At 34.8% G+C, this 23,846-nt stretch overlaps 1 protein-coding gene across 2 annotated transcripts in view; it reads left to right on the top strand.

The window, feature by feature from the left end:
• Positions 1-23,846, top strand: part of ADK (adenosine kinase) — a 418,239-nt gene that overhangs the window by 125,103 nt on the left and 269,290 nt on the right. For both annotated transcript variants that reach the window (XM_036438185.2, XM_036438186.2), the window contains exon 4: positions 9,290-9,368. In XM_036438185.2, the coding sequence (XP_036294078.1) occupies positions 9,290-9,368 (79 nt within the window). The remainder of the gene's footprint in view (positions 1-9,289; positions 9,369-23,846) is intronic.

The following is a 23,846-nucleotide window of genomic DNA, read 5'->3' as shown; positions in this document are numbered from 1 at the left end:
CCTAAATGTTGTTGGGAAGTTTGAACATAAAATTTTAAAGATATCAACCATTTGGTTTTTCATAAGAGAATAGCTGAATCGAATATTCTCTGCAAAATCAGCAACTAATTTATTCCTCTACAATTATAAAAATAGTTGGTAACATTTGAGTGCTAATTGTTTTCAAAGCACTGGCATAATCCTCACAACAGAGTGGTATTGTCTTGTATTAAGTGAAAGATCAGTTATTAAATGAAAGTGAAATAGTGCACTACACACGCACACACACACAAAAGTGCACGCACACATCCTTTTTCCTTGTCTTGAGCCTATTATACAATAGTAGGGGAAGCATTTAGGAGGGCCTCATTTGATCTCAGTTGTTAAGAAACAATTTGATTTTGTTTTTGTTTTTTACCATGTAACATCATATCTAAGTGTTAACCTAAAATTTATACCTTATAGTTAAGTTTTTAATAACTATATTCTATGTCCTTTTTTGAATTCTTTTACCTTCGTTTTTTACCTAGTGTTCAGTAGGTATCTGGGACATAGGCAAAATCCCAACTGATTTGAGAAAAACTAAGGATACCTTAGGAAACAAAAACTCAGAAAACTTAATCTTAAATAATTTAAATCACTGTCCCATGTCAGACCAAACAGTTCGATGAACATGAAATTAGTCAGGTCTGTCTTGACACCATTAAGAAATGCTTTCTGCCGAAACCGGTTTGGCTCAGTGGATAGAGCGTCGGCCTGCGGACTGAAAGGTCCTGGGTTCGATTTCGGTCAAGGGCATGTACCTTGGTTGCGGGCACATCCCCAGTAGGGGGTGTGCAAGAGGCAGCTGATTGATGATTCTCTCTCATCGATGTTTCTAGCTCTCTATCCCTCTACCTTCCTCTGTGAAAAATCAATAAAATACATATTTTAAAAAAAAGAGAAAAAGAAATGCTTTCTACTCTGATGGCTTATCATATGAAATAATATTTTGATCTTATTAATAACAAATAATTTGTTTTATATGTCCTTAGTCCTTGGCGGTGCTGGATATTCCTTCCTTCCTTTCCGAGGTCTCATTTTCTCCTGTCCTCCTTTATTTGTAGGTGGGTGTTTGTTCTCCTTTCTTTCTGCTAGAACCTTTTCCTCTTACATGTTCATGTTCCTCCCACTTCCACTCTTTGGGTTCTTCTCATGGGTCTGGGCATGGATTTCTCTGGGCTTATTTTATTTGGGGTTTCTGATCTTCTTAAGCCTGTAGAAGAGTGTTTAATCAAATTTGGGAGGTCTGAAAACATAATTTCTTCAAAAAAATTTTTTATTGATCCGTCTTTATCTATACTGAGTCTTAATTCTGTCTTCTCCCTTATTCTACTGAGCCTATCTAGTGAGTTTTAAATTTTCATTCATTCTATTTTTATTTGGTCTTCTCCATATCTTCTATTTCTTTCTGATTCTTTTTCTTTTTTAAGATATTTCAAGAGTCCTAGTACTTTGTGATTCCCAGAGTTCTCCTTTTTGGTCCTCTAGCCAGAGAAATGGCACTTTATTTTCCCAGTTCTGCCACAGATTTCCATGGCTGAGCCCATGTCTGGCTAAGTAGTGGGAAGAAACAGAGAGAATAGTCTAAATTTAAACTTATTTAGCGGATTCTTAGATTCATATTAAATTATTCCATTCTAGATATTTATTTTATTATTTTTATTATAATTTTAACTTTGTTGAAATTCTTCAATTCTTTTATCTAGTTGATGCATCCTTTCCTTTGTTTCCTTAAAATTTTAATCATAATTATTTTGAGATCCCTTTATTTCCAATGGCTGAATCATTTCTGAAACAATTTCTTTTGTTTTCCCCCTTTTTTGTCTAATTATTTTGCCTCTTTACATAACTATCAGTTGTTTTGCTTGCCAGACACTGTTTATTTAAGAACTGTAGGTTCATCAGATTTTATCTTCTACTAGACTGTTCACTCTTTTCTTTATGAGGCAAGTAATCAGTGATTAAGGTAGGTCAAATTTGATTTTCAGTTTTGATAGACTTCCTACTGTTCGTTTCTAGAACTTGGCTCTCTAGGAGTTTTAATTGAGACCAGCAAGTCTTGGTCTCATAAGCTCTGAAACAGTCCACCAGCACAAGGCACCAGTACTGCGCCAAGAGTTTACAGCTTAGTTCTTTGTCCTCCTGCCGTGTCCACCTTCAAAATTTGGCAAATATCTCAAATGGGAGACTGACCTTCTGTCAGCAAAGGCCCTCAGTGTCCAATTTTATCACTTTAGTACTTTGTAATGGCTGAAATTCCTACTTTTTTTGTTTAACCTTGGTCTCCACCCCCATCCTAGTATTCTGCTAAGACCAAAATCTGAATTTTCAGCTTCTAGATGTAATCAGTACAGATGTATATCCCCTCTCAGTGCCTACGGGTAAAGTGTCCATGTATCTTTCGTTTTCAATCTCCACTTCTTTTAGGGCTTTCATTGCTTGCCTGTTATGTTTTTAGTTCCTTTTCTCTTGGTCTTTATTTTGTAATAAGCACTGCCTGACTGGGAGAACTTTTTGCATTCCAGGTGATTTTGGTTGACCTTCTTAGCTTTCCATCGACTTTCAGAATTGAGCAAATGTGTTTATTGGGCAAACCATATTTCAAATATTTGCAATCCCCGATATATCAAATTTTGTTTCTCTAACCCCATGTTACTGGCTATAAATTTGGACAGGTCTAACAGTTGCTAGTTCTGGCCTTCCCTCTGAACAGTTCTCACCTCCCTGGGAATGTATTCATTTGGTCTTTGTTGCTTCCACAGCTCTTTCGTACCTTTAATGATTATAATGTATATGACTTTTCTAGTTCTTCTCAGCAGGAATTCTGGCTGTGTCCCTCTATATGCTACTCAGGATCAGAAATCCCATATGATATGTTTTTTGAAGATATTGAAAAGTTTGACTATGTCTGATAGTGATTTTAAGTTTGGTAGAGGAAAAATAATTGTTGATTGAATACATTTTCTGCATATCTGTTAGCATGTGTTTCTAGAATTTTTCTGTGATCAGAGAAACTAAGGCCCCATTACAAACCATGGATTCTGTGATAGAAATAGCAGCTGAAATCAAACCAATATAGAAGGAAGGAGGTATAACTTAAGTTTTGGAACTGAGTGTGCACATGCAGATGGCACGTTAGATTTATCAGAAGTCTACATAGCTCTTTTGGAAAAGTCCTGTCCTGCACTATTCCTCTTCTCCTTATGTATGGCCTTTTCTTGAATGTTTAAATATATATGTCAAACAATTTTTTTATTTAGTGAAAATTGAAGTTGGTTTAAAAAATTCTGTTCTGTGTTTTTGTAATGGGTAGAAACCTAATGCACATATCATGCATCTGAGTTTAGGTATAATTCATTTTATTTTAATAATCTACTAGAGGCCCAGTGCACAAATTCGTGCAGAGTGAGATTCCTTGGCCTGGCCGGCGATTGAGGCTTATGGGGAGGGGACATGGGGGAAGGGGACATGGGGAGGAGGGGACATGGGGGGGAGGGGCTGCGGGAGGTTGGCCAGCCATGGGAGGTTGGCTGTGGGAGTTCACTGACCACCCGGGCAGCTCCTGCATTGAGCATCTGCCCCCGGTGGTCAGTGCGCATCATAGTGACTGGCCGACTGGTTGTTCCAGTCATTCTGTCATAATGGCCACTTAGGCTCTTTTATATATAGATACCTATGTACAAACTGCTTGTCAACAATATTTTTTGTCTCATGCAAAAACTTCGTTCATCTTCAGTGTTATAAATGGGAATACTTAAACCTTTTAGTCATTTTAGAATTGAATAAGTAGTTATCTAAGGAACACATGCTTAAAACTGCTTTCTTATCAAAGAAAATGAAGTTAGAGGCTGGAGAAATACCTTTAAATTACAACCCTTATAAACTAATAGCTTAACCTCAGTTTTGAATGACTGTTACTTTTTCCATCTTTTAAAAATATGCTTAAATGTAAACACATGTGGGAAATGTTCTTTTGGCTTTTATCAAACTGACATTTAAGTGATTTTTTTTTTTTTTCACTAAACATTTGTGGTAAAAGATTTCAAAGCTTTGAATCTTAAAATTTGCCTATGGATGCCCCACTGCACCCCCGTGTTTTTATATTAGCATTTGGTCTTAATAAGTATAACCTGTTTAGAATTAACTGATTTTTTTTTCATTTATTATTTGTTTAGATAAGTTCAGGAAAGAACTTCATCAAAAACATGACTTGGCAGTTATGAATGTGTTCTTAAGGGAGTTAATTTTTATTTTTTTACTCTAAAATTTTTACTTACGTCTTATCCCTCATATATCTTCCTTTATGAAATGTTCAAAGTTGTTGATGTTTGTTTCTGTGCTGTGGTGGTGTTAGCGCAGTGTGAGATATGCTTTATCTACTGACATATGCTGAACGCTGATTTTCTCTCCAAGACTGGAAAAAGAAAGATTTTTAGTTAATGTGAAAGTGGGAAGTATCTGCCCTAAGAAAACCTAGAAATTATAGAGGCTAGTTTTACATACATTTTCCTGTTCATAATTTTTCTTATATCTTATTTATAAGGACTTTTTGATATAAGAATTATTGGTGCTAAGTTACAGAGTATAATAATAAAATCTTTCTCATTTCAACTAGTATTTACTTAATATCAGATAACTAGAAAAATTACCATTATAAAGAGCTATTGCTGTTTTTTATTTTCTCTCTCCCTTTTCCTTTTTTATATTTTTCTTATCTTCCTGCTTTTTAGAATGCATCTTAAAAATGATTAATCAACAAACTCTCTTTTATTAAAAATTTGTTTAGCTTCAGCCATAGGTTTTTATTCCAAATGTTCTTATATTTATTGTACATGTTTTTAACATTTTTCTTAATTATTGGCTGGATCTTTTTTAATATGTACCATGTCTGCTAAAGAGAAACTCATCAAAATTCACTTAAACTGGGCTTGGAAATTTAAATATGAATTTCCTCAATATTCTTGAAACAAGGGACACAAATGTAATCACATAGAACCTTACCATTAAAATTACTAGGAGATAGAATATACTAAGAATTCAAATTTCTTATAAGTAGAGGAAGAAATATTATATTTCAATGGAACTCTTACTGCTTCTTTATGTCGGTACCTTAGGAAAGTAGAGGTGAATGGAAGGCTTAAGAGACTGTGAAAAAGAAGGGAAATATGTTCAAGATCAGACACAATCACTGCTGAAAAGAAAAAGTCGGACACACAGGTCCCAGACTTGTGTTTTGGACATAGATTAGGATCAGGCAATACATTGTCCCCAGTCTATTCTAGTGAGCCCTGTTCTTTGCCCTATAAGGAGCTTGCCCAGTAGGAGCCCTGAGCTTTGCCCTGTACTTAGAGCAAGGGATCTCGTTAGAAGAGAAATACATAATACATAAGCGATGAGGTAATACAATAGCTTTGGATTGTGTTGGATTAATTGGACATATCAATAGTAAGCCCCAAATAAAATGATTTCATGTACATAAACGTTATCTTCTGAAAATTTTCACGGAAGTATTACAAATAAAAGTGTTATATATGCAACATATCTCAACATGATTTGGAATAACTAAATATTTATGTATCTATAGAGAAAGGAAAAACCTGCAAAAATTGGTGAATTTTGGCAAAAAAATGTACAGGTGTTCTCTTATTCTTGCAGCCTTTACATACTTTGAAACTAATTTCAAAATCCAAAGTTTAAAAATGAGTTACTAAAATTCAAAATTTGTGTCTTTACTTAGAAAATTGGGATAATTGTTTTTATCTTTAGGATTATTTTTAGTTTCAAATGTGGTTTATGTACGTCTCTGTGTGTCCATGTCTTTCTGTGTAGATAGAGATGTACATATGTATATACATAATGTGGAGAGGGAGAGGGAGTTTTTTGGAATTTCCTTAATTGATTACTTAGATATTGTGTGTGTATGTATGTATGTATTTAATAAATCAGATATATTGAGGTATAATCTATATGGAGTGAAATTTTTTGTGTGTAAAATTTTATGAGTTTGCACAAGTGTATACAGTTTGTGTAACCAACACCAAAATAGAATATTTCCGTTGCCCCTCAACTTCACATTTCTTTTCAAAAAAATATGTTTTATTTATTTTTTGCAGAGAGGAAGGGAGAGGGATAGTTAGAAACATCGATAAAAGAGAAACATCAATCAGCTGCCTCCTGCATGCCCCCTATTGGGGATGTGCCTGCAACCAAGGTACATGCCCTTGACTGGAATTGAACCTGGGACCCTTCAGTCAGAGGCCAACGCTCTATCCACTGAGCCAAACCAATTAGAACTCAAATTTCTTTATAGTCAGTTTCTTCTCTACCCTCAGTTGCTGGCAATCACTACTCTGATTTCTATCCATATAGCTTATCTTACCCAGAATGTCAAATGAATAGGATCATATTTTATGTAGGCCTTTTTTTGTCTGGTGTTCTTTAACATAACCTAATATTTCTGTGATTCAGTCATGTTCTTGAATGTATTCATTGTTTCTTTTCATTGCTTAATAGTATTCCTTGTGTGAATGTACTACAATTTGTTTATCCATTCACTAATTGAGGAGGAATATGTGGGTTGTTGATTATAAATAAGGCTTTTATAACCCGTCATGTGCCTGAGTTATCTGATAACTACATGTTTAATTTTAAAAGAAATTGCCAAATTATTTTCTAAAGAGGCTGTACCATTTTTCATTTTTATTTTATAAGCATTTCAATTGCTTTACATCCTTTTCAGCACTTAGTATTGTCAGTTTTTTAAGTCACTCCTTATGGCTTTATCTCCTTATGGTTTTAATTTGTATTTCCCTAATTATTGTAGTAATGATGTTAAAAAATCTATGCTTATTTGTCATCTGTATCTTTTCTTTGTTACTATTCTTTTTGTCCAATTTATTATTCTGAGAGTTCTTGATAATATTCTGGATAGTAAAACCTTCTCAAAGTTAATAATTATAGTAAAAAGTATTTCTATAACACTAAGTCTATTTTAAAAATAGTTGATCAATTATGTTTAAGTCAGAAATTATGAACAATGCTTTAGTATCCTTAATCACTAGAATCACTATGACTTATTCAGACTTTATATCATAGGATGTCAGACTTGTCAGTTTCTCACATTTATATGACTTTGCCATTTGTCTTGCTGATTTATGGGTAATTCATGTAAAGTTTAAAAAGATATTTTGAAATAAATTATTTAACCAAAAACCAAATGAAGATAGGAATTCAAAATGTTCTAGATTTTAAAATCTTGAAATCTTACAAATTGAACTAAACCATACTTGGCCCAGATCATGGGAGTAAGACTTACTTTTTCATTCAGATCCTTATGTGTGGATCTCAGTCAGTGGAATTAAGAGTCCTGTGATTATTTTTCTAAGGTATGGTAGCTATACATAGTTATATTAGCTACTTCCAATAAATATTGTTTTTTCTTCTTTTTATTGAATTTATTGGGTGACACTGGTTAACAAAATTATACAGGTTTCAGGTGCACAATTTAGTCACTGTTTTGCCTACCACATTAGTGTTTGAAACCTCTACTTCCCTGTATTTTACTTTTCTTGTAAAAAAAAAACCATAAATATAGATATAGATAGATAGCCATCATATTAATTGTCAGGAATTCTAAATTGTTGTTAGGTATTTAGTAATATGTGATAGGAGAGTGGAAAGCATTACTTAGAATTTAAATTCCCCTACACATTATCAGAATAAATATTAAAACTTATTTAGAAGTATATAGTATATTGCTTTTTTCCATAAGATTAGTCTGCAAGAAATTCTGAATTAAACCTCAGTGATATTCACTTTTATTTAAAAGTTACCCTTAATAGAAATGCTTTCACTATAAATTGAAATAAGCAGATGATCAAATTGTAGAAAATTAAGGGGAACAAATGTTGCCTCATTGCAATAAATTTCCTGATCGGAAATTTTATATATATATATATATATATATATATATATATATATATATTTTTTTTTTTTTTTTTTTTTCAATTTTAGAGAGAGAGAGAGAGAAACATCAATGATGACAGAGAACCATGGATTGGCTCCCTCCTGCATAGGCATTGAGCCTGCAATCTGGGCATGTACCCTTGATTGTAATCAAACCCAGAACCCTTCAGTCCACAGGCCAATGCTCTTTCCACTGAGCCAAACCAGCTAGGGCTGGAAATATTTTTGGCTTGTCATTCAACCATTTAGGATTTTTCTTTATTGCGTATGACTTTTCTTCTATCCTGTATCTCCTTTTCAAACACCATCCAACTAGTCATCCGAACTACAATTGTCTGAGATGAATTGTCATTCATCTGCCATATCTCCCATTTGTAGTTATCACATGCTATGTCTTTAGCCTCAGAAATGATTCCTTAGCTTGATCATGTTTCTCCAGCTGTTAGCTCAGTATCTGATCTTTGGTATGAACTATTCTAATCAGGTGATCTACCTCTTTTTTTATTATTTTTAATTTTTCTACATAACTATAGTTGGTATACAATATTATGTTTGCTATATTATATATTATATATATTATATACCAGGTTTACAATATATTTCCTTCCTTTATTCCACCCTGTCCTTTAAGTAGGGCTATAATCATTTAAAAACAAACAAACCAGCTAGCTTTCATATTAGCAGTAAACAGATTTTTAATAATTCCTAGTTGTCTACTGAATAATGTCTAAATTTTTTAGCCTGGCAGAGAGAATAACCTACCTTTTCTTTGTCAGTTTTTACTACTTTTATTTTGACCTACATTTTAGTCTGTTTAACCTGTTTCTGTGGCTGCATCCATCTTGGTTGGGGTTAATTTGCATACTTACTCTGATTGGCTGGTGGGCTTGACTGGTGGGCATGGTTTTGAGTGGAGTGATGGTTAATTTGCATATCACTCTTTCATTAGGTAGGGTACATTTATAAGGATTTTAGAGAGCAACACTTAATGTAGGAAAATATCCATTGCTTATAATTATGAATTTTTATTTCTAACTTTAGTTCAATAATGGAAAGCCTATATATTTTAAATTCTTATGGTTGTACATTTATATAATAAATTTCTTAAGTATGGGTAGTAGCAAAGTTTTTTATACAATATTTTTATTTATGCATCATAATTATATAATTAAAAATTCATAGTTGTCTACTGAATAATGTCTTTTTTATAGCCAATTGCAATTTAATGCGCTTCTAATCAGAAATTTGCATTGTGACAACTGACATATGCTAACTTATTTTTTCTACTGTGGTTTTCTTTCAGGTTTAATGAACTTGTAAAAAAATTCAAAGTCGAATATCATGCCGGTGGTTCTACCCAGAATTCAATGAAAGTGGCCCAGGTTAGTGAATTCTTTTTAAAGTTTTAAAGAAATGGATTCAAAATTATTCTAGACTTTTGGTCATTGCCTAATTGTTCCAATTTATATTTTGTTGCTATAGAATAGTTCTGTTAATTCTGAATTAGGATTTTAGCAGTCATTTTCCATCTAATCAACAAAAGTTTTTTTAATTAGTATTTCTTTAGTTATTATAAGTTTGCACATCTTTAATGTGTTTATTGTTTATTTACATTTTTTCTTAACTGTCAAATTCTTTGACTTATTTTTTGAATGTTCATGTTACTGGTTTGTAGAAATTCCTTATTTGATAGCTTTTTATCCTATAAATTGTAAGTATTAGTTGTACTTTAACTCTTCTAGTGGCTTTTACTGTGCTGAAGTGTTTAGTTTTTTTAAATATAGTTAAACTTTATGGCTTCTGCATATCATATAGTGCTTACAAAGGACATTTCTACTTAGTTAGCTCAGGTTAAAAGAAAAAGGATAATGTATTAGTTCGCTTAGGCTGCCATAATAAAATACCATGGACTGAATGGCATAAACGAGAAATTTATATTCTTATAGTTCTAGAGGTTTAAGTCCAGATCAAAGTTCCATCATGGCTAGTTTTTGGAGAGGTCTCCTTTCTGCCTTGTAGATGGCTGCCTTCTTACTGTGTTTTTCCATGACCTTTCTTCTGTGCCCACATGGAGACAGACCTCTCCTGTGTTTCCTCCTCTTATGTAGACAACTGTCCTATGAATAAGGGCCCTAGCCCTAGGACCTCATTTAACTTAATTATTGCCTGAAAGGCCCTATCTCCAAAGAATTCACTGGTTTAGGACTTCAACATATGAATTTCAGGATGGGGACTCAACTCTGCCCATAACAGATATCTTTTTTATAGCCTCAGTCTATCAAAACACATTCTACTACCTCTTCAGTTGTTTCTCTTTCTAGATCTGAAAATGCTCCTTCCTTGAGCATTTTCATCAATCTATCTTTCCAAAGTTTATTACTACATAATTAATATCATGACCTCATTGGATTTCTGGCTGATATTGTTCTCATTAATAAAATAATCATTGTCGCCGGGACCGGTTTGGCTCAGTGGATAGAGCATCGACCTGCAGACTGAAAGGTCCCGGGTTTGATTCCGGTGAAGGGCATGTATCTTGGTTTTGGGTACATCCCCAGTGGGGGGTGTGCAAGAGGCAGCTGGTCGGTGTTTCTCTCTCATCGACGTTTCTAACTCTGTCCCTCTCAATTCCTCTCTTTGTAAAATCAATAAAATATATATATTTTAAAAATAATCATTGTCCAACTGTTATTATTTTACAATTTTTATAATACTTCATGTTCTTTGTAACAATGTACTCTAGTAATGCTTTATTTATTTCTATCTTTAGCAAGGAAATAAATGGAATTCAAAATTTTGAGTGGCTCATCTAATATTTTTACCTCATTAGTGATATTTTTGTAGTTGACCTAATTGCCAGCGAGCAGTTTTTCTTTTATATCATAGGGAGAGCATTTCATTTCAGATCAGCTCAGCCAATATGTACAAGAAATGTTCCTTTTTGTTTTTCCTTTTTCTCCCTTTATTTTGTGTCACTTATTAATTTCTACTGTGTGCCAGGTAGTCTATTAGATGTTTTTGCTGCAAAAGCTAATAATCTACTTGGCCCACACTGTTTAAGCTTTTATTGTAGTGAAAATATATTTGGGGAGGGGGTGCTGGGGTGGGGAGAGAAAATTATGAACTATTAAGTATAATATAATGTAGGAGCAGCCCTCTTTATCTGTAGAAGACAAATAAATTTATAAGAACCAGAATAAAAATATATTAGTAGTCACATAATATATATGTGATTTATTCAGTTTCTGGAAACTTGAAGGCAAAACTGTGTATCTTCCTAGGTACTCCTCCAATGTGATGTTCTATTCCTAGTTGAATCACAATAATTCCCATTTTTTCTCAGGATTTTTATCTTATGTCCTAGATTTTAGGAAGTTTTACATTTGAACTAGAAAAACAGAGATACCCTGAATAGCAATGTTTCTCTATCCAACTTGAACCCCACTTCCCACTGTAAGACTGGCTTATCTGTCTGTTTCCCAAGATTTCCCCCCCAAAGTTTTTGTGGAACCTTTCAGATTGTCATAAGCAGGAGGGTAATGTTAGATTTTTTTCTAGGTTTTTTGCTTTAAAGGCAGAGCGGTTCTCTTTTTTTCTTTTTTTTTTCTTTTTTTCCTGTTTTGTATATTAGCTATTAAAAGTTTTACTGCCCACCACATACCCATTAGGATAGCTTCTATCACATAAACATGAAACACCAAGGGTTGGCAAGGATGTAGGGAAATTGGGAACCTGTATACTGTTTGTGGGAATGAAAATTGTGTAGCCAGATGGAAAACAGTGTGGGCATTTCTCAGACAATTACAAACAGAATTACTGTCTGACCCAGTGATTCCACTTCTGAGTGTGTTATGGACTGAATGTTTGTGTCCACATATTGAAGCCCTAACACCCAATATGATGGTATTTGGTATAGCCATAACCTTTAAGAGGTTATGGCTAAAGGAGATCATGAGGGTCCCTTTATAAGAAGAGACACCACAAAGCTTGCTCTCTCTTTGTGTCTCTCCCTCTCCCCCTTTTCCTCCCTTCCTCTCTGCCACATGAGGATAATGTTCTCACTAGGATCTGAACCAACTGCACCATGATCTTGGGGATTTCTCAACCTTCAGAACTATTAGACATAAACCTTCTATTGCTTTAAGTGATCCAGGTTATGATATTTTGTTTTGGCAGCCTGAGCAGACTAAGACAGGCTACATACTCAAAATGATTAAAAGAAGCATTATTCACAATCCCCCGAAGTGCCCTTTATTGGATGAATAAATAAACAAAATGCGTGTGTGTATGTGTACATATACCCATATATGTATGTATATATATATATGTGTGTGTGTGTGTGTGTGTGTGTGTATAGACACAATGGAATATTATTCAGCCTTACAAAGGAAAAAAATTCTGACATAGTACAAAAATATTTTTCAAACTATGTGGTTATCCTAGTCATAAATTACATTTTGGCAATTATGAACTTGGCTCATCAATCAGGTGGAAAGGAAAAGTACTCTCAAAATATTAGAAGGACTGAAAAGCTAAACAAGATGTTCAATTGAGGGCTAGATTGAAATAAATATCTTGAAGTCATTAATGCTAAGTGAAATAAGTTAGTCATGAATTACTTAGAGTAGTCAAATTCATAGAGCTGGAAAGGAGAATGGTGGTTACCAGGGGGTCGCAGGAAGGGGAAATGCAGAGTTACTGCCTAATGGGTAGAGTCTCAGTTTTACAAGATGAAAGCATTCTAGAAATGGATAGTAGTGATGGTTGTAAACAATGTGATTGTACTTAATGCCACTGTATTCACATAATTAAACATGATTAAAAAGGTAAATTTTGTGTTATGTCTGTTTTAGTACAATTAAAAATAAAAAATAGATTCTAGAAGTGCTTCAGCAGGGAATAGTATTAGCCTGATGCATTTATAGGTTTCATTTGCTTATTGAGCAATCAAGCGAGGTAACATAACGAGAGTATGGGCTTGATCTTGGGATCCTGAGAGTCCATTAGAACTGAGTTTAAGTTCAGTCTTTGTCCACTTTACTGGCTGATCAATTTACTCAACTTTTTGGGGCCTTTCATATGTAAATATGGGGTTAAAAGCTTACCTCAGATGGATTATGTAAGGATTAATGAGATAATGAATGTTAAAAAAAATTACAGTACTTTTTTTTTTTATTGATTTTTTTTTTGTTTTTTAACAGAGAGAAAGGGAGAGAGATAGAGAGCTAGAAAGGTCGTTGAGAGAGAAACATCGACCAGCTGCCTCTTGCATACCGCCTACTGGGGATGTGTCTGCAACCAAGGTATATACCCTTGACCGGAATCGAACCACTGAGCCAAACCGGCTTCGGCAAAAATTACACTACTTTCTAAAAGAAGTTTGGAAACCACTAAGGTTGAAGATCACACACACCCTACCCCCCCCCCCCCCCCGAGTTTACTTTAACAAAACTACATGTACCCATTCGTGGACAGTACAACCACCAGGTTTGTGGCTGTCATCCACTTAAAAATATTTATTTCAATCTAGCCCTCAATTGAACATCTTGTTTAGCTTTTCAGTCCTTCTAATATTTTGAGAGTACTTTTCCTTTCCATCTGATTGATGAGCCAACTTCATAATTGCCAAAATGTAATTTATGACTAGGATAACCACACAGTTTGAAAAATATTTTTTTAGAAGGAGAATTTCTCAGATTTTTCATTGGCAGTCATTAATAGGAAGAACTGATTCCATTGTACGCAAAGCAGATTGTGCATCGTACATTGAGCATCTGCTATGTTTTAGTCATTGTGTTAGGTAATAACTGGTAACCTAAGCTGTCCTGTCTAAATTTTGAGTAAAATCTGAAAAAAAAATATTTAGAACCTTAGAGGTAACAGTCCTAAAATAGCCTTGGTTGTTTCTAATGTGGTGAATGAATGAGGACATTGAAATTGGCTTAAAGCTGTCTAAAAAGTCTGGGCAAATACAGGAGGAAGGAGCTGACAGGGACAGCCCAACAGGGATGGTGCTGGGTTTTGTTAATGGCAGTATGTTTGATTGGATGGTTTGAGGTCTTTGTCTCCTTTTCTTATTCATTTGAATTATCCTTCACCCCAGAAAACAGCTGGATTACAGTTTTCAATTTTCTCTATTTCTAGATCATTGAAGAAGCAAATATTGGACAAAAATATTAGTGCAATAGAAGTATACTAGTTGAGTGTTCTAAAATAGAATGAGATCCATAAGAAGATAAGAATTCAGTCATCATTCAAGTTTTCATATATCATTTAATTCTACAAATTTTGTTGCTTCATACCATGTGTAATATGTGTTTTCTGTAATATGTATTTTGAAATATTACATTCTTATAGAAAGATAAGAAAAACTAACAGGATGGATTAAATTCATAGATAGTAAATGCGTAGCTTATAAGAATTAGGAAAAACTCACAGGATATTATAAGTATAGATAATAAATAAACAGCTAGTTTGGGAAACAGGCAAACTTGACAAGATGTGTTAAATATTAATAGCAAGTAAGTTTGTAACCTTTAAGACTGCTAAAAATAGCATAAAGAAAAACAGTGTTGTAACAAACAGGATTATTATTCATAGATAGAACAGAATGGAAAGACCATGTCATGATCATGTACCACTGGGATGACAGTTATATCACCTTCAAATATAATAGATCACTCATTAGTGACAGTATGTTCTAATTCTGGCCCCACATGACCTGTACCCAGGTAAGGAAATTAAAACCATGACTATTCAGCTTGCTATTTTCAAAGTTTTAACATCCTTGCTTTTGAATGTCTCTCAGAAAGCAATGAGTACACTTCTTTGTTCCTAAGCACTAGTTATGTGCCCCCTTTTCTCATATTGTGACCCTATTTTCATAACCACACCATCATTATCAGGAAAAGTTGATAAAGTAGAGAATGTTCAAAGTAAATTTGAACATTCAGGGAGTATGGTCCTTATAGTACTTGATTGCACCCTAAAGTATTAACTTACCCAGCTCTTTCCTTTGCTTCTTGCTATGTTTTAAGTTGGTAAATCTGTGATTTCATGTCTTAATGTGGTTAGTAGGCCCTTTCTGTCCTGTGACCTCTAGGATAGTTTGCTTGCTTATGTACATGGAGGCTAACAGTGCTCCCGGTAATTCCCCAACACCACACTGGGATTAGATAGGTTTCTCCTGGTACAGCAGTTTAACAATAACTTACATGGTAGCTATGGAAAAATATGCAGAGACATTGAAAGGGAACATTATTTGAAAAAGTCATCATCTTTATGAAACATAAACTGAAAGTAATATGGAAAGTAAAGGTCAACACTTTTTACAATGCAGAGCCAATTCTTTCAGATCTTACCAACAGTCATACTTTGATATATTAAGTTATGTGGCAAAATATGTCAGCAAGAAACTGTTCCCATTAGCTTGTAGATATTTTGTTTTGTTAAATCGTGTTCTTGAAGATTTTAATGAAACCACAGGCAACATAAAATAAAATATTGTAGGTATCACATCCAAATATAATTCTAGACTTTTTTTTATCTGCATATTTGACAGAGTACAAATTTAAATTCTGGCAAATTCCATTCAGTGTAAACTTCTTAATGAAATAAAAGGCTATTATCTGCTAAATATCCTGCACACGTTGTATACCATAGTGTGGAAAGGGGGTGTGATCTGCTTACCTGTGATATTGATGATTTCCTAGTGAACATTTTGGTCACTTTTCAATTTTACCAAAATGTATAGATGTACTTAATTTGATTTTTTACCTTAAAGATATGGAGGGAGATGGCCTTCTTGGGCACGTGCCGAAACGATGGCTGTAGTTGTTGCTGGACTTAGATAAGATGTCGGCAGTAAAATATTTTTTAAATGTGAGACAAGGAGAATGTCTTTGTCTCTTCAGTAATACATAAAAGATGAAAATGGAGAAAAAGATTACAGTAAAACAAATTTGTATGCCATTTCTTCTAAAGTGTTGATGACATACATACAACAAACAAATGACTCATTTTTGTGTGTAATATGATTGCTTTATAACTTAAGTGCGGGGAGAGGTCATCACAAAAGGACAGTAAAGTTAAATAAGACTTTCTCAATTTCTTTACTAAAATTGTAACTTATTTGGAATCCAATTTTGACAGCACAAGTAGAAATTACTAAGGTGCTTTGGAGTGTTTTGAAATGATGTTTATTTTAGTGATGGATAGCATATATAATGAATCTATAAACATGATTGATAAAAAAATTAGATACCAAAACAAGCATTTAGATTCAAGTTAGATGGTTATTTTGTAGAGCTAGAAACTAATTCTTATAGATCTAAATGCCAGCTGTTGCTAGTAAGTAAAATCCCAAGTAGTCTATGCTTAAATGCTTTAGTTGGAACAATACTTAGCTTGATGTCATCACATTTGGAGTAACAGCAAGAATGTAGACTTGATAAGAGCAGAGCTGTAAGTAAAAGTGAAATATACGTTTAACTATATTGTTTTACCACACATAAAAGAATGATGTCCTAATGGGTCTAGCCCTATTGGTAATAGTTCAGAGAAATAGTATTGGAAAAGAAACCCAAAGACTAAAAATATATTATTTCAAGGGACAAAAAGAAAAATGTTATTTTTTACTAAACATTGGTAATATCTGTTTAATCCAAGTGTACATACTCTTTTTTTTTCAAAAATCTTACATTTATATAAAGATAAGAATGTACATATGGCCTATAAAATTTATTTATTTAATAAATTTTTATTTAGATTATTACAATTGTTTCTCCTTTGTCCCCCATATCTCCCTTCCACCCGGTTCCCACCCCACCCTCTGCCCTTACCTCTCCCCCTCTGTCCTCATCCATAGGTGTACGATTTTTGTCCAGTCTCTTCCCACACCCCTCACCCCTCTCCCCCCGAGAATTATCAATCCACTCCCTTTATATGCCCTGGTTTTATTGTATTCACCAGTTTATTCTGTTCCTCAGATTTTTAATTCACTTGATTTTTAGATTCACTTATTGATAGATATGTATTTGTTGTCCATAATTTTTATCTTTACTTTTTTCTTCTTCCTCTTCTTAAAGAATACCTTTCAGTATTTCATATAATACTGGTATGGCAGTGATGAACTCCTTTAGCTTTTTCTTATCTGTGAATCTCTTTATCTGACCTTCTGAATGATAACTTTGCTGGGTAGAGTAATCTTAATTGTAGGTTCTTGCTATTCATCACTTTGAATATTTGCCACTCCCACCTGGCCTGCATAGTTTCTGTTGAGAAATCAGCTGACAACCGAATGGGTGCTCCCTTGTAGGTAATTAACTGTTTTTCTCTTGCTGCTTTTAATATTTTCTCTTTGTCTTTTGCCCTTGGCACTTAAATTATGATGTGTCTTGGTGTGGTCCTCTTTGGATTCCTTTTGTTTTGGGTTCTGTGTGCTTCCTGGACTTGTAAGTCTATTTTTTACACCAGGTTGGGGAAGTTTTTGGTCATTTCAAATAAGTATGTATTGGGTTTGATTGGGCTGTCACAATAGTAACACAGACAAATTCCTTAAGCAAGAGGAATTTGTTTTTTCACAGTTCTGGAGGCTAGCAGCCCAAGATCAAGGTGTCAGCAGCTTTGGTTATTCTCTAAGTCCTCTCTCCTGTTACTTCTTCACATTGTTTTTTCCTGTGCAGACCCCTCGTGTTGCTCTCTGTGTGTACTTAACTATTAACTAGAGGCCTGGTGCACAAAATTTGTACTTGGGGAAGGGGTCCCCTCAGCCCAACTTGCACCCTCTCCAATCCGGGACCCCTTGGGGGATGTCCAACTAGCATTCGGACATCTCTCTCACAGTCTGGGATCACTGGCTCCTAACCGCTCACTTGCCTGCCTGCCTGCCTGATTGCCCCTAACCACTCTGCCTGCCTGATCGCCCCTAACCGCTTCTGCCTGCCTTCCTGATTGCCTTTAACTGCTTCTGCCTGCCTTCCTGATTGCCTTTAACTGCTTCTGCCTGCCTTCCTGATTGTCCCTAACCGCTCTCCTCTGCTGGCCTGATTGCCCCTAACTATCTCTGCCTTTGCCCCCTCCATCATGGCTTTGTCCAAAAGGACTTCCAGAAGACGTCCAGTCTAATTAGCATATTACCCCTTTATTAGTATAGATAAGCATACCAGTCTAACTAGATTAGAACCCCCAAAAGGACCTTATTTTAATTTAGTTACTTTTTTTAGAGACTCTCTATATAAATACAGTTGCATTCTGAAATTCTGGGTGTTAGTATTTCAACATGACTTTTGGGAGGGCACAAGTCAGTCCATGGCTAAGTATCTATTTAAATACTAGAGGCCTGGTGCATGAAATTCGACCACGGATAGGGACCCTAGGCCTGGCCAGTGATCAGGTTCCCCGCCTCCTGGTCTCCTGCCTCCTCCTTCCCTCGCTCCCTCAACACCCTGCTGCTGCTGCTGCTGGTCACCCTCCATGTTCTGCGCCAACTCTCTGGTGGTCAGTGCACATCAGGTTCCCCAGTGGAACTCCCGAAGGGACAATTTGCATTTTAGCTTTTTATTATATAGGATTACATCTTTATTGTATGCCCGTTAACAGATTTATAATTATTCTCTAATTCATAAAGTTCTTCCAGGAATAGAATTCATGGCTGACAGTTCTTTTCTTTTTAGCACTATAAGTATGTCGTTTCACTGCCTGCTGACCTCCATGGTTCTTCTGAGAAACCCGCCTTAAATCTCACTGAGGATCTTTTATATTCTGCCTTTCTATTTTTAAGATTCTTTCCTTGTCTTTTGATGCTTTGGTCAAGAGTTGCTCTGGATCTCTTTGAGTTTACTTTCCTTGCAGTTCATTCAGCTGCTTGGATGTGTAGGTTCATGTATTTCATGAAATTTGGCAAGTTATTGGCCATGTTATCTTCAAATACATTTTCTCCTTTTTCTCTCTTCGTTCTGAGTTTCCATAATACATATGTGGTCTGCTTGATTGTTGTTGTTTTTTTTGTTTTATGTTTCTGTGGAAAGAGTTTGGAGCTGCCTACTCTATAATTATTTATTATCTCTCATTATAGTGTGTATTTTTTGTCCGGTAAATCTGTTCCTGGATTGGCTTCCTAAGAAGTTGGGTACTGCATTAAGGCTAGTGTAGTGGGGCATATTCTTTACTTTTCCTTTTGGCTTTTTCTTCCTTGGTTTTACTATTGATATTCTTAAACCTGGCCTACTTTTTGTTTGTTTTGTGGCCTCTTTGCAATCCTTATTTTATACTATTGTCTACACTCTCAGTCACTGGATCTTCACCACAGCCTATGAGGCGGACAGGATAATGTGGTCTCCATTTCAATGATGAGGATTCTCATTAAATAAGGTAGACAAAAATGCCAGTGAATGTAACTAAGCAAAGTAGAATTAGAACGTAAGTGTTTTAATGGGAAACTTGTGATCTCTTACTGGGTATTTTTCCCTTTCTTAGAGCACTTCAGGTTTGACTTGTCTATATGTTAGAAAGTTTAAGTTGTGTTTCACATACCCTCTCTACTTCTCACTGTCTGCTGTGATTTGGAAAGAATTGGAGGTTGTCATGGAGAATCAAGTATTCATCACTAGAAAAAGGTTCTGAGTAAACCGGCTCTTTCATGTGTTTAGGGACAGCAGTTTTCCTTGATGGTCAGATACCTTTTAGCTCCTTGGAGATTTATGCTTATTTTCTGGAAGCTTATGACCAGCTGCATGTGGTATTCCTATACTGTTTTAAGTTATACAAGTTCATTTGTCTGCATGCTTCCTGTGAATTGATTCACTGATTTTTCTAGTGCTCGGCATTTCTTAAAATTTTTCATTTTTGTATATGTTCTGGGCATTGGGTCAAATATTTCAAGTGTTCTTAGCCCTTTTTTTAAACTGTAATATAAGCTTTAATAAATTGTTTATTTTCCATGTCATAGCCCAAAATATTGAAGCTATATGGATTTTTAGGAATTTTCTATTTAGTAATAAAAAGTATCCATTTTCCTATTACTTTACTAACTGCCATCTTTTTAAAGTACATTTTCGTCTCATTTAAAGCAAAGGTAATTTGGCTTAATACCATAAAACTCCTATAAGAAGACATAGGCAGTAAAATCTCAAGCATTTATCACAGCAGTATGTTTTCTGATTTATTTCCCCAGGCAAGGGAAACAAAAGAAAAAATAAATAAATGGGGCTACATTAAACTGAAAAGGTTTTTCACAGCAGAGGAAACTATGAACAAAATGAAAAGACAACTCACGGAATAGGAGAACATAATCGCCAATGGTAACTCTGATAAGGGGTTAATATCCAAAATGTATAATGAACTCATATAACACAATACAAAAACAAACAAACAAAACAAACAAAACCCCACACAAAACAGTCCAATTAAAAAATGGGCAAAGGATCTAAATACATGTTTCTTCAAAGAGGGCATACAGATGGTCAGTAGACATATTAAAAAATGCTCAGTGTCACTAATCATCAGAAAAATACAAATTAACACAACAATGAGATATCACCTTGCACCCATCAGAATGGTTATCATCAATAAATCAACAAACAAGTATTGGCAAGGATGCAGAGAAAAGGGAACCCTTATGCACTGTTGGCGGGAGTGCAGATTGGTGCACACACTGTGGAAACAGTATGGAGATTACTGAAGAAATTAAAAATGAACTGCCTTATGACCCAGCAATTCTACTTCTGAGTATGTATCTGAAAGAACCCAAACACTAATTTGAAAAAATGTAATGCATCCTATGTTCATTGCAGTGTTATTTAAAATAGTCAAGATATGGAAGCAACCCAAGTACCCATCAATAGACAACTAGAGAATTTTAATAGTGGCTTTTGATTAAAGGTATATGCTCCAAAAATAGGGAAGAATTATTCTAATCCTGGTATTTCCACAACTTATTTTAAGCATTGTCGTTGATCCCAGCTGGTGTCTCAGTGGTTGAGGATCGACCTATGAATTAGGAGGTGACAGTTGGATTCCCATTCAGGGCACATGCCCAGGTTGTGGGCTCATGTGGGGGGCATGCAGGAGGCAGCTGATGAATGATTCTTTCTCTTCATTGATGTTTCTCTCTCCCTCTCACTTCCTCTCTGAAATAAATAAAAATACATTTAAAAAAAAAAGAATATGTGTTGAGGTGTTAAGTGTATGAAGATGACATACCATTGTTGTAAATATGAACATTTACTACAATAATATATTTCCTTAAATCAGATTGCTTTTCAGTTCTGTAACAATAGTATTTATTCATATTTATTGACAACTAGGGGTTTAAGTTTTATGTAACATTTGTCAAATTAAAAATTCTCTTAACTTAAATGAAGTGTTCATCAGGTAGATTAACATAATTAGTATAGGAAACTAATATTTGAGAAATTCCAGATATTTAAATATATTAGGTAACCATAAAGTAATATCTTTGTGAAGCATTTATATAAATGTGTCATGTGCCTTAAATAATGAAAAATTTTAAAACTTTAAGTGTATAGACTAGTACTTCTTTAAATTATTTTAAATGGGTCATTTTCCCTTCTCAAAGCTTATAGATGTAATCCTACCCTGAGGAAAATTTTACTAAATGTGAAAGATAATAGTCACTAATAATATAGCCAGTGCTGCAATTTTTTTAAAGCACTTACTATCAATTCTTAACCATTTCTTTTAGACCCCTCAGGGATGAATCTTAATTTTATAGCAGCACTGGCTACAAGTAATGTGCAGGATTTGGGACAATGTACAGGCTTCAGATTTGACAGAGCTTATACTTTTGGAGAGACTGTGAAGTAGGCAGAGAAGCAAACTTTTCTCTTGGACTCTGACACTTGATTAAACCTGACATTTAAGAAGCGGTGGCAGAGTTACACTTTACCATCACATTAGAATCAGTAGGACTCCTTAAATTTTTGAATTATTTTAATTGTTAAAACACATTAGAAAAATTTAAAAATAAAGGGGAAAATGACAATAATCTCATTTTTGTTTTCTTCCAGTAGTATTTGAGTAAGTGTGCATATTTATGTAGTTCTAGAATTTTATTTTTATTTAAATTTATTAGGGCTACATTGATTAATAAGGTTATATAGGTTTCAAGTGTACATCTTTTATTTCATGTTCTGTATATTGTATTGTGTGCCCACCACCAAAAGTCAAATCCTCTTCCCTCACCATATATTTAGCTCCTTTTACTACCTCCCACATTCTTCTCTCTGGTAACTACCACACTGTTGTCTGTGTCTATGAGTTTCAGTTTTATATCCCACATATGAATGAAATCCTTGGGTTTTTAGCTTTTTCTGACTTACTTTGCTTAGCATAATTTTCTGCAGGCCCACCCATATCTCAAATGGTATTATTTCATCTTTTCTTATAGCTGAGTAGTATTCCATTGTATATATATGCACCACATCTTCTTTAATCATGTATCAAAGGACACTTTGGTAGTTTCCATGTCTTGGTCACTGTGAATAATGCTGCAATGGACATGAGTTTGGATGCATATATTTCACAAATAAATGTTTTTAAATTTTTCGGGTAAATACCTAGAAGAGGGATTCCTGGGTCATATGGTAACTCTATTCTTAGTTTTTTTGAGGAACCACCATACTGTTTTCCATAGTGGCTATCCCAGTTTACATCCCCACCGTGAATGAGATTTCCTTTTTTCCACAACCTCTCCAACACTGGTTATTATTTGTCTTGTTGGTAATAGCCTTTCTAACAGGTATGAGGTGATATCTCATTGTAGCTGTGATTTGCATTTCCCTAATTGCTAGTGACATTGAGCGTCATTTCATATATCTGTTGGCCTTCTTAGGGGAAGTGTTTGTTCAGGTCCTCTGTCCATTATTTTATTGTTTTTTCCCCCCCCCTTTGTTTATTCCTAAATATTTTATTCTTTTTGTTCCAATTGCAAAAGGTATTTTTTCACTTCTCTTCCTGAAATTTCATTGTCAGTATATATGAAATTGTGGGATGGAAATGCAGTGGGTTTTTTCTTCGTTGATTTTGTATCCTGCAACTTTACTGTATTTCTTTATTGTTTTATTACTGGGTTTTCTATATAAAAAAAATCATGTCATCTGCAAAAGGTGACAATTTTACTTCATTCCCAATTTGGATGCCTTTTAATTCTTTCTCTTGCCTGATTGTTTTAGCTGTGACTCCTAGTACTACTAGTATGTTGAGTAAGAGTGGTGAGAGTGGGCATCCTTGTCTTCCTGACTTTAGAAGAAAAGCTTTCAGATTTTCACCACTGAGGTTGATATTAGTTGAGAGTTTGTCATATACGACCTTTGTTATGTTGAGGCACTTTCATTCTGTTCGGACAGTCAACCAAGGGAGAGTCCCACTGGGGAAGAACTAAAGCTTCCCACCACGCCAGTTCCAGCAGTGAGAGCCATATGCAGAAGCAGCTTCCATCAAATCTTCAATCAAATCTTACTCACTGCAACCTAACTGGCCCATAAAACCTGCCAGATTATGTTTCTTGTTTTAAGTCACTATGTTTGGCAGCAACAGATAATCAATATGCACTGAGTCCAGAATTTTCAACGTACCACAGAGTGTGGGTCAGGGTTTTTTCCTGTGCTTATTTTCCACTTGCCCTGTTTGTTTGTTTGTTTGTTTTGTTTTCTAAATTTTTTATTGTTGACACTGTTGCAGATGTCCCTCATTTTCCCCCCCTTTGCCCACCTCCACCCAGCCCCCTTCCCACCATCTCCGCCCCTGGCCCTCACCACACTGTTGTCTGTGTCCATGCGCTGTGCATGTATATTCTTTAGCCCCTCCCTTCGCCTTCCTTCATCCAGGCCCGCTTACCCCTT

Source organism: Pipistrellus kuhlii, unplaced genomic scaffold (assembly GCF_014108245.1).
Source record: "Pipistrellus kuhlii isolate mPipKuh1 unplaced genomic scaffold, mPipKuh1.p scaffold_m20_p_15, whole genome shotgun sequence".
NCBI classification, from domain to species: Eukaryota; Metazoa; Chordata; class Mammalia; order Chiroptera; family Vespertilionidae; genus Pipistrellus; species Pipistrellus kuhlii.
The sequence above is the reverse complement of the archived record's forward strand: the minus strand, read 5'-3'. Positions and strand labels throughout refer to the sequence as shown.